The 11411-nt window shown below is 55.0% G+C and overlaps 1 protein-coding gene across 1 annotated transcript in view; it reads left to right on the top strand.

The window, feature by feature from the left end:
* HERC1 (HECT and RLD domain containing E3 ubiquitin protein ligase family member 1) overlaps positions 1–11405 on the top strand; it is a 114220-nt gene extending 102815 nt beyond the window's left edge. The window contains exons 67-74 of the mRNA XM_015420137.1: positions 2051–2200; positions 2764–2933; positions 3092–3257; positions 4059–4135; positions 5159–5411; positions 7801–7953; positions 9472–9777; positions 10982–11405. Of these exons, the coding sequence (XP_015275623.1) occupies positions 2051–2200; positions 2764–2933; positions 3092–3257; positions 4059–4135; positions 5159–5411; positions 7801–7953; positions 9472–9777; positions 10982–11167 (1461 nt within the window). The 3' untranslated portion in view covers positions 11168–11405. The remainder of the gene's footprint in view (positions 1–2050; positions 2201–2763; positions 2934–3091; positions 3258–4058; positions 4136–5158; positions 5412–7800; positions 7954–9471; positions 9778–10981) is intronic.
* The last annotated feature ends 6 nt before the right edge of the window (positions 11406–11411 follow it).

The following is an 11411-nucleotide window of genomic DNA, read 5'->3' as shown; positions in this document are numbered from 1 at the left end:
GATTTCCCACTCCCCTGCTTGCACCTGGCTGGATGACCTTGGGCAAGCCGTAGTTCTGATAAGAGCTGTTCTTGAAAAAGAGCAGTTTCTGTCAAGAGCTCTCTCAGCCCCACCTCCCTCACAGGGTGCCTGTTGTGGGGAGGGGAAGGGAAGGGAAAGGAGTTTGTAAGCCGCTCTGAGACACCTTTGGGTAGTGAAGGGCCATGGGGTATAAATCCAATCTCTTCTCTTCTTCTTCTTCTTCGCTCTAAAATCCCATGAGATCGCTGAAATGCGCTAAGGGTTCGTTCTCTGATTGATTTAAAATAACTCTCCATAAAAAATTATGCTCAGTGCAGCTGACGTAACTGATGTAAACAATTAGACGACAGCTTTAATAATCTAGGAGAGCGTCCTGGCACGTGGACAATAGTATTCGGTGAAGAGAACAAGTGAGCCTTTGGGGTGGGTGGTGCTTCAAGAGTAACACAGGCAGGTAGACGTTGCCCTGAGTTGAGCTTGAGTAGGAGAGAGAGAGAGAGAGGCGTCAGTGAGACTGTGCAGGGGGAGGCAGTTTTGACTCTGACAGGGAAGCTGGATGGCTGGGACACGAGGGCCCACCTGTCAGGCGGCCAGGGCTGATGGAGCTTTCCTCCTCGCGGATCATAAGAACATCAGAGAAGCCAACGTTGGATCAGGCCAGTGGCCCATCCAGTCCAACACTCTGGGTCACACAGTGGCCAGAAATACCAGGTGCCACCAGGAGGTCCAGCAGTGGGGCCAGGACACTAGGAGCCCTCCCACTGTTGACCCCCCCCCCAAGCACCAAGAAGACAGAGCATCACTTGCCCCAGAGCCCCTATCTATGCCTTGTGGCTAATAGCCACTGATGGACCTCTGCTCCATATGCCTATCTAATTCCCTCTTGAAGCCGTCCATGCTTGTAGCCGCCACCACCTCCTGTGGCAGTGAATTCCATGCGTGTTAATCACTCTTTGGGTGAAGAAGGACTTCCTTTTATCCGTTGTAACCCGACTGCTCAGCAATTTCATGGAGTGCCCACAAGGAGCTCTTGTATTGTGAGAAAGGGGGGAAAGTACCTCTTTCTCTACCTGCTCTATCCCATGCACAATCTTATAAACCTCGATCTTGTCACCCCTCAGCCGTCGTTCCTCCATGCTCAAGAGCCCTAAGTGCTTTAAGCATTCTTCATAGAGAAAGTGTTCCAGCCCTTTGATCATTTGAGTTGCCCTCTTCGGCCCTTTTCCCATGACAGCAGGTGTGGCACAAGCGGGCACAGCACCCTTCTGACGTGCCTTCCCTGCTGCTTATTTGCTTGGCATGAAGTCTTCTGTGTTTTGGGCGCCGGGTCGAAATGGATTTATCCTCCCGGCCATCTTGCGGGGCCATGCTCACCTTCCCCACCCCTGTTTGTCAGATGACCTTTGTAGTAGTTTTTTATAGGAACATGGTTTTGTCATACTGTTATATTTCGCGTTCCTTCGTGGCTGTCACTGCTTGAGAATCGTGAGGTGTAAATGTCTCCGATGAATGACCGCCACCGGAGGGTACCTCTGCACCCATTGTGATGTGCCACGGGCAGCACCATGTCCTTGTCGGTCTCTGTCAGTGACTGTGCATGGCTTCTCTTGTGCTCCGGCCCTGGGCAGACCTCCACGGCGTGCATGTAAGGCCTGTGATGTCAGCAGGAGCCAACCACCTGCCCTTTAATGTCTCCAGTTTGGTGCCGTGGTTAAGTGCGTGGACTGTGATCTGGGAGAACTGGGTTTGATTCCCCACTCCTCCACATGTAGCTGCTGGTGTGACCTTGGGAAAGCCATAGTTCTGTCGGAGCTGTTCTTTCAAGGGCAGTTCTTGAAAGAGCTCTCTCAGCCCCGCCTACCTCACAGGGTCTCTGTTCTGGGGAGAGGAAGGGAAAGGAGTTTGTAAGCCGCTCTGAGACTCCGAGTGAAGGGCGGGGTATAAATCCAATCTCTTCTTCTTCTTTTTCTTTTTCCTCTTCTTCTCCTCTGCCCTCCCCCCCCGGACAGGCGTGTCGGTCCCTCTGCAGCTGGGCTTACCCGATGCCATCCCGCCGCAGTACGGGGCCCTGAAGGAGGTCAGCATCCACACCGTCCGGGCCCGGCTGCGGCTGCTGTACCACTTCTCTGACCTCATGTATTCTTCCTGGCGCTTGCTGAACCTCAGTCCCAACAATCAGGTAAACCTTCTTCGCTTTGGGGCCCTTTAAAATCTCTGCCTCTTTGCAGCTGGAGGCTTGGGTAAAGCACCAGATGCCCAAATGCAATTCCTAGGGAACAGGTTGTACATGTAAGGCTTTTCTGCATCTTGGGGGAGAGGACTTAGCGTCTCTAGTTGATAGTTACCTTTTGTAGCCCTAACGCTGGCCGGCCGGTTCCGTTCCTACGGTGATTCTGCAGGCTCCGTGCTCGCGAGGGTGGTCCTCTAAGACCCTGCCCTCTTGGTACCTTATCCCTGATGGTGGGAACTGGGGCTGGGGGCTGTGAAATGGGGATGCTGGAGCAGGGCTTCAAATTCTGAGGAGACTCTCTTGATTAGCAAGTGAGACGGACGGTTGTGGTTGTTTCTGAGCAGCTTTGAGCAGTGAAAGCCTCCGGGCCGCCTCCCAGCTGTGGCTTCAGCCCCGAGGCCTGCAGGTCGGGAGGCTGCGGAGGGAGGAGTCCAGCGGAATCGGGGTCCCCCTTTGCAAACGTGGCTGGAGCGCGTGTTGAATTCAAGCCAGGTTCCCTTGCCCGGTTACAGAACAGCGCCTCCCATTACAATGCTGGAACGTGGGGGATCGTCCAAGGGCAGCTGCGGCCGTTGCTGGCGCCGAGGGTTTACACGCTGCCCATGGTCCGCTCCATCGGGAAGACGATGGTCCAGGGGAAGAACTACGGGCCCCAGATCACCGTCAAGAGGATCTCGACCAGGTCAGTGTGTCTTCCAGCGGCTCTGCTGGGGGCAGCCAGCCCCTGGGAGTCGCACTCACTGCCCCTGTCAGGGTAGAATTCGGACACTCTGCTATTGGCTCCTTTGCAACGAGTCTCCTAACTGTGGCCTTTCTCTCTCTCTCCTCTCTTTCCAAAAGAGGTCGGAAGTGCAAGCCGATTTTCGTCCAGATCGCCCGGCAGGTGGTCAAGCTCAACGCCTCCGACCTCCGCTTGCCCTCCCGTGCCTGGAAAGTGAAGCTGGTGGGCGAAGGTGCCGACGACGCCGGGGGCGTCTTTGATGACACCATCACAGAAATGTGCCAGGTGCGTCAGGTCGGCCCCTCCGCTCTTGATTGCGTTGCTCTCCTCCTCCCGATCTATTGCCTGTGTGGGCGTGTGGTGTCGTGTTTGGTGTGGTGGCTTGGTGGTCTGGTTAGGTGGCTAGGTAGCCAGGTTGGTGTAGTGGTTTGGAACGCGGACTCTAATCTGGGAGAACCGGGTTTGATTCCCCACTCTTCCTCCACCTGCACCTGCTGGATGACCTTGGGCAAGCCACAGTTCTGTCGGAGCTGTTCTCTCAGGAGCAGTTTCTCTCAAGGGCTCTCTCAGCCCCACCTACCTCACAGGGTGTTGTCTGTGGTGGGGAGGGGAAGGGAAAGGAGTTTGTGAGCCGCTCTGAGGCTCCTTTGGGTAGTGAAGGGCGGCCCTTGGCAGTTTTGAACAGGATGCCCCTGTGGTGCAAAATCATTTGGGGGGGGGGGGAGAGAGACGGGTGTCTCAGGCTGTCGAAGTCTGAAACGTGAGATTACAGGCAGAGCATGGCTGTCGCTTATATATTGTCATTCCGAGACGTATGAAATAAGGTGTGATGTATTTTATATTAAAAGTGTAAAGTATTAAAGTATATTATATCCTTTAAAATAGGCCTGGGGGGAAATTAACTTAAACGACGGCAACCCGTGCTGAGGGCCTCCACCCCCAGGCCAGGCGAAGGGGAGCCAAAGAAAGGGCCCACCCCTGGGGCAGAGAACTTTCTGAAGTGTTATGGGGGGGGGGGACTCTCTCCTCTCTTTCGGTCTCTTGGGCAATGCACCAAACACCTCCCCCTCCCCCTTAATCCCCCAGGAACTGGAGATGGGCGTCGTAGACCTCCTGATTCCTTCCCCCAACGCAACCGCGGAAGTTGGCTACAACAGAGATCGGTGAGTCGCGAAGGGCTGGTTTCTTCCGAGGTCGCTCACGGCGGGGGGGGGGGGGGGGGGGGGTCTGAATTAATGGCAGGGTTTGCTGGTTAATACGGCACGAAGAGAGTGCGCGGGGAAGACGCTTGGGTGGCAGAACGGGCTCTTGGGGTTCCGGAGCCCATCTGACTCAGCGCCACGCTCTGGTGATCCTGCTGGAGAATCTGGATTCTGCTGGACTGAGGGGCTCACATGTCCAGCCTGGCTCCTGGCAGCCTTACGTGCTCTTGGGAAGTTCCCTCGTGTGAAAATTACACACACACACACACACACCCCGAAGGCATCCCGTCTCCTCTGTTTGCACTTGGCCACCGGCTGCCACCCAGCTGATCATTAATTAGACGCTGAGGCACAGTTTGCTGAGAAGTATCGCACAGTGGAGCCATTTCCCCGGAACCCTGATGTCGTGGCCCACTGGTCTCCTGACCCGCCCCACAAGGCAGATTGGCCCCGAGTCGTCCCGCTTTTGAAAGCCTTTTCAGGGAGTGTCCAGTCGCCGGTGCGTTCGCTTCAGGTAGCCAGAAATCACAAAGAGAGAGGCCTTCCAAATTTATGAAACATTAACAGTTCTCTCCTTCAAGGAGCTGAAGGGGTCACACACACACACAGGGTCTCCCCACCCCACAAATACTACCATGATAACAACTGTGGGAGGAAGATTTGACGGACAGGTAGACGAGAAGTCGTTCAGTCTTCCACTGACACACACCCCGTATTGCCACTGTACCACACTGGCTTTTCACCGCTTGGGAGATCCAAGTTGTGCTGACTGGGGGGTGTCACAGGTGGCTACAGAAAGGACCATAACGTGGTTGGGGGGGGGGGTTGTCTGTACAGGTAAGTCAGTGTTCCTCCCAAGGTTTTGAGTGGGCGGAAGGAAGAGAAACGAGGGGGCTCTCGTCTGCGGAGGGCCCCCGGGCCTCTCCATTGTGAACTTGAGCAGAGCCTGGGCGTCAACGTGGCCTCCTGTGTGTCCCTGTCCAGGTTCCTCTTCAACCCTTCCGCCTGCCTGGACGAGCACCTGCTGCAGTTCAAGTTCCTGGGCATCCTGATGGGCGTGGCCATCCGCACCAAGAAGCCCCTGGACCTCCACCTGGCCCCGCTGGTCTGGAAGCAGCTCTGCTGCATCCCGCTGGCCTTGGAGGACCTCGAGGAGGTGGATCTCCTCTACGTGCAGACCCTCAACAGCATTCTTCACATTGAAGACAGCGGCATCATGGAGGAGAATTTCCACGAGGTGGGTGGCACGGCCCCCTCCCTTCCCAGAACCGTTTCGGGGTTGTGGTCAAGTGTGCGGACTCTGATCTGGGAGAACTGGGTTTGATTCCCCACTCCTCCACTTGCAGCTGCTGGATGACCTGGGGTCAGTCACAAGTTCTCTCAGAGCTGTTCTCTCAGGAGCAGTCCTCGAGAGAGCTCTCTTAGCCCCACCCGCCTCCCAGGGTGTCTGTTGTGGGGAGGGGAAGGGAAAGGAGTTTGTGGGCTGCTCTGACACACCTTTGGATAATGAAGGGCGGGGTATGAATCCAATCTCTTCTCCTCCTCCATGCAGAGGGTGGCTGTGAGCAGCACCCGCTGGAGCCCCCCTCTGCGTGGCCTATGTGGCAGACCTGGTTTTGGGGTGCCACATTGGGTTTTGTGCCAGAACAGGATTTGGGGGGGGGCACGTCCGTTCCTCTGCAGCTGGGGAGGCTCTCTCAGAAAGGGCGGCTAAGAGCAGCACTGGAAACGGGAAGGGAAAGGAGCATGCAGCTGAAATTATCCTCTGCGGCCGTGCGTGTGTGACGATAAGTGCCACAGCGCCACAGAGGAGGGGATGGCAGCAGCACACAAAAGGGGGTGGCGCAGGACCCCCAACGAAAGCCGCGTCCAGAAGCAGGCAGAGGCCCAAGCTGAGGTCCTGGTCTGCCAGCCCAGAGGCGCTGAGGACGGGGCGCGTTGCCTGGCGTATTTCCTCCCTCGCCCCCCAGATTTCTGCGTGGCACAGTGGCTGCCGTCTGGTGGCCTGGTCTGCTGGGCCATCCGTGGGCTGCAGGGGTTCTCCTCCCCACAGAGAATGGACGCAGGTGTGGGGCACCCCCCTGCCTCCAGCCCCGCCTTCTGCCTGTCAGAGGGAAGACCTGGAGGCAGTTCTGCCTGAACAAGGCCGGGAGTGGTCGGGAGTGCTCACGTTCTGCTGGAAGTTTCTATGTGCCGGAGATTCTGTGCCGTTCCCGTATTTCCCGGCTCACGCTGAGCTTTGTGGTTCTTATCGTGTTTGGGAGCAGCCTCATGGACCCAGTGAGGGGGGTGGGGGTGGACACCAGGGTTCCCTCTAAGCTGAGTGAGTGTAAGCTGGCTCACAGATTTTTAGCCTCTGGCTCACCCGTTTTTGTCTCAGCTCAGGAAGGATATGGCTCTGGAGCAAACTCATTTATGCAGCAGCCAAACCGCTCACTTACAACTTCAATGCCAGGAGCTCACAAAGTAGGATTTTTCCTCATGAGACTCCATAGCTTAGAGGGAGCATTGAGGGACACCCCAGATTTTGGAACGCTCTCTGTCGATGTCTTCCACCTGTGGGAGAAGACCTTTTCATTATTTCATTTGGCATATCCCCAATAACAGTCGTTGCTGTTTGCTTATGTGTTTATATTGAATGACTCTACATTTGTATTGTGCCTTATTGAATTATTTTACTGTTTTAAATGTCTTTAGTTGTTCCAGTGTTTTTACGTTCAGCACTTTGGGGGGGGGCGTGGTCATAAGAGAAGTCCATGTTGGCTCAGACCAATGGCCCATCCAGTCCAACACTCTGTGTCACACAGGGGCCACAAATACCAGGTGCCATCAGGAGGTCCAGCAGTGGGGCCAGGACTCCAGAAGCCCTCCCACTGTTGACCCCCCCCAAGCACCAAGAAGACAGAGCATCCCTTGCCCCAGACATAAGAACATAAGAGAAGCCCATGTTGGATCAGGCCAGTGGCCCCTCCAGTCCAACACTCTGTGTCACACAGTGGCCAAAAATACCAGGGGCCATCAGGAGGTCCGGCAGTGGGGCCAGGTCACTAGAAGCCCCTCCCACTGTTGCCTCCCCCCCAAGCACCAAGAATACAGAGCATCACTGGCCCCAGACCAAGAGTTCCAGAAGAACATAAGAGAATCCAATGTTGGATCAGGCCAATGGCTCATTCAGTCCAACACTCTGTGTCACACAGGAGCCAAAAGTACCAGGTGCCATCAGGGGGTCCAGCAGTGGGGCCAGGACTCCAGAAGCCCTCCCACTCTGCCCCCCCCCCAGGCACCAAGAATACAGAGCATCACTTGCCCCAGACAGAGAGTTCCTACCTATACCTTGAGTCAGGCGGCAATGTGGCGTAAAAATGTTTTAAGTAAACAAACACGACAAAAAGTGTTAAACAAATGCATGTTATAATACGTCATCCAGGGCTGCTGCTTTTTGTCTTGTGGCCCAAAATCAAAATGAGATGGAAACATGGCTGCTGCTCTGCATTACACACAGTCCCCCCCAAAAAAACCCTTTTTTAAACCGAAACGCGCTCACTGATCCAAGCGGAGTCGGGAATGGCGGAGTTCTCGGTGGGCCCCTCGGTCTCTGAGCAGAGTGTCTTTTGTCTTCCTGTCAGATGATTCCTCTGGATTCTTTTGTGGGCCAGAGCGCAGACGGGAAAATGGTTCCCATCATCCCCGGCGGGAACAGCATCCCCCTGACCTTTTCCAACAGGAAGGAGTACGTGGAGAGAGCCATCGAGTACCGGCTCCACGAGATGGACCGCCAGGTGAGGCTCTGACCCCAGACACGCTTTTGCACCCTGGCCCTCTGGTTCCCAGGCGCATGACACGGAAAGCACTGGTTCCAGGCGGTTGGATCCGTTGGCTACCAGGATTTCCCGAGACCTTTTCGGCATGCTTCCTTCATTGTGCCCTGAAGCCTGGCCTTGCCCGATCTCAGAAGCGAAGTACGATCAGCCTCGGTTAGGACTTGGATGAGAGAGACCCCCAAGGAATACCGGCGTCACGGCGCAGAGGCAAACCACCTCTGAATGTCTCTTGCCGTGAAAACCCTACACGGTCTCCATAAATCGGCTGCAACCTTACACCACCACCAAAGCACGGAGCGGCAGTTTAGTGTCGTGGTTAGGAGCAGGGACTCTAATCTGGGAGAACCGGGTTCGATTCCCTAATCCTCCACATGCAGCCACTGGTGTGACCTTGGGTCAGTCACAAGTTCTCTCAGAGCTGTTCTCTCAAGAGCAGTCCTCAAAATCGCTCTCTCAGCCCCGCCTACCTCACAGGGTGTGCCTGTTGTGGGGAGGGGAAGGGAGGAAGATTGTAAGCCGCTCTGAGACTCCTTCGGGTAGTGAAGGGCAGGGTAGAAATCCAATCTCTTCTCTTCTTCATCTTCTTCCCGCCATTTGTGCTGCTCAGAAATGTTTTGATCTGGGAATACTTCCTGTTTGTCTTCCCGGCACTCGCCCCACACCGGTGATGTCCCAAGGGGGTGGCATCGAGAGGAGGCGGTCCCTCCGGGGCTGGCTCCAGGCCTCTTCGCTTCAGCGTTGAGTACTATAACAATTTCACATAAAAACAATATACATGTAAAGTGCAGGTCAATGTGGATGGCGATGGCTGTACAGTGATCCGGTGTAACCAGGCCAGCATCCATAGTTGTTCTTAGTGCTCCTTCCTCAGTGGCTGCTCCTAGTCGAAGGCCTGGTGAAAGAGCTCCGTTTTACAGGCCCTGCGGAAATGTAAGAGGTCCCACAGGGCCTTGATGTCTTCCGGGAGTTCATTCCAACAGTGTGGAGCCGCCACTGAAAAGGCCCTGGACCTGGTGATGGCCAATCTGACATCTTTCGGACCAGGGAGAGTCAGGCGGTTTTGCAGCCCTGACCTCAGTGCTCTCTGGGGCACATCTGGGGAAAGGCGGTCCCTTAGGTAGGCAGGTTAGGGTTAGGGTTAGACCATGTAGGGCTTTAAAGGTCAAGACCAGCACCTTGAAGCGAATCTGATATGCTATTGGCAGCCAGTGCAATGCCTTCAGCACAGGCCAGATGTGCTCTCATATAGAGAGACCCACCAGCAGCCTGGCTGCTGCATTTTACACTAGCTGCAGCTTCCGAATTTGGGACAAGGGCAGCCCCATGTAGAGAGCGCTGTAGTAGTCCAATCTCAAGGTGACCCTAGCATGGACCTTGTGGGGGGCTTGTTCCGTTCATCACAGCGAGGGCTGCGGCAGCTCTCATAGCCGCTCAGCAGAACCAGACGGACACGGAACTCCTCTCTTTGGGCCGCAGGTGGCCGCAGTGCGGGAGGGGATGTCGTGGATCGTCCCGGTCCCTCTGCTCTCCCTCCTGACCGCCAAGCAGCTGGAGCAGATGGTCTGCGGGATGCCCGAGATCTCCGTCGACGTCCTGAAGAAGGTGGTGCGCTACAGGGAGGTCGACGAGCAGCACCAGCTGGTCCAGTGGTTCTGGCACACCCTGGAGGAGTTCTCCAACGAGGAGCGAGTCCTCTTCATGAGGTTCGTCTCGGGAAGATCTCGCCTGCCAGCCAACACGGCGGATATCTCTCAGCGTTTCCAAATAATGAAGGTGGATCGGGTAAGGCGCCGGTTTCCTTCACCCTCACTGCCCTGAGCCAGGGTTCCCTCTCAGCTGAGTTAGTGTGAGCTAGCTCAACGTCTTTCAGCCTCCGGTTCACACCTTTCTGTCTTCGCTCAGGAAGGAAGGCTCCAGAGCAAACTCATTTATGCCGTAGCCAAATCGCCTCCTTCGGGACAGGGACCACCGGGACATGTTTGCTAAGACGACCGTAAAGCTCTCCGGGGTGTACACAGGAAGGGGCAGTTTCTCAGATATGTTGGTCCCAGGCCGTCTTAAGGCTTTGAAGGTTAGAGGGGCAGAGTCTCCTCCAAGCCAGACCTTTGGGGTAGAGAACCTTTGGGGAGGGTGGGCCATTTGGAGTACTGTGTACAGTTCTGGTCACCACACCTTCAAAAGGATAGTATAGCATTAGAAAAAGTGTAGAAAAGGGCAACTAGAATGATAAAAGGGTTGGAACACTTTCTCTGTGAAGAAAGGTTAGAGCGCTTGGGGCTCTTTAGCTCAGAGAAACAACGGCTGAGGGGTGACATGATTGAGGTTTATAAGATTATGCGTGGGATAGAGCAGGTCGAGAAAGAAGTCCTTTTCTCCCTTTCTCACAATACAAGAACTCGTGGGCACTCAATGAAATTGCCGAGTAGTCAGGTTAGAACAGATAAAAGGGAGTCCTTCTTCACCCAAAGAGTGATGAACACGTGGAATTCACTGCCCCAGGAGGTGGCAGCAGCTACAAGCATGCAGCTTCAAGAGGGAATTAGATAAGCATATGGAGCAGAGGTCCATCGGTGGCTATTAGCCACAAGGTATAGATAGGGACTCTCGGTCTGGGGCAAGGGATGCTCTGTATTGGGGGGGGGGGGGGGGGGGCAACAGTGGGAGGGCTTCTAGTGTCCTGGCCCCATTGCTGGAACTCCTGAGGGCACCTGGTATTTCTGGCTACTGGATGGGCCATGGGCCTGACCCAACATGGGCTTCCCTTACATTCTTCTGCTGGTGGGGAATGGTTTAAATTCCTCCCACCCCCAGAATCCTCCTAGGCAGTGGAGTTTTTGAGCATACCTAGTTTTCCCTCAATTGAAGGGGGGGGGGGATTTGGCCCGTCCTTTGGGAGAGTGGAAGCGAGGTGCTTTCCCCTGGGAGTCTTCACTCTGGGCGGGTGCCTGACGGCCGTCTGCCTCCTTCCCTCTCTCCCTGTCCGCAGCCTTACGACAGCTTGCCTACCTCACAGACCTGCTTCTTTCAACTGAGGCTCCCTCCCTATTCCAGTCAGCCAATCATGGCCGAGCGTCTGCGCTACGCAATCAACAACTGCAGGTCGATCGACATGGACAATTACATGCTGTCCCGGAACGTGGACAACGCCGAGGGCTCGGACACAGACTATTAACTCTGTGCGCACACCCACTCCCCCACCCTCCACGGAAATCATCTTTTCTTTTCTTCCTCTCTTGCACATAGTGTCCCATCTTGGAGTTCAATGTTGACACCATTTTACGGTAACGATAGATGTTTTAGAAACCGACCGACCAGTGGCCACGTTTTTAGTTAACGATAAATGTGATGAAACTTAGACGTGTTTTATTTTTTTGTGATTGTAAACAAAGGAAAGCAAAAGTGAGATCAACAGGGTT

The sequence above is a fragment of the Gekko japonicus genome, unplaced genomic scaffold (genome assembly GCF_001447785.1).
Source record: "Gekko japonicus isolate JY-2015 unplaced genomic scaffold, Gekko_japonicus_V1.1 scaffold369, whole genome shotgun sequence".
In the NCBI taxonomy this organism is placed as follows: Eukaryota; Metazoa; Chordata; class Lepidosauria; order Squamata; family Gekkonidae; genus Gekko; species Gekko japonicus.
Note: the sequence above shows the minus strand (reverse complement) of the source record. Positions and strands in the feature narration are given on the sequence as shown.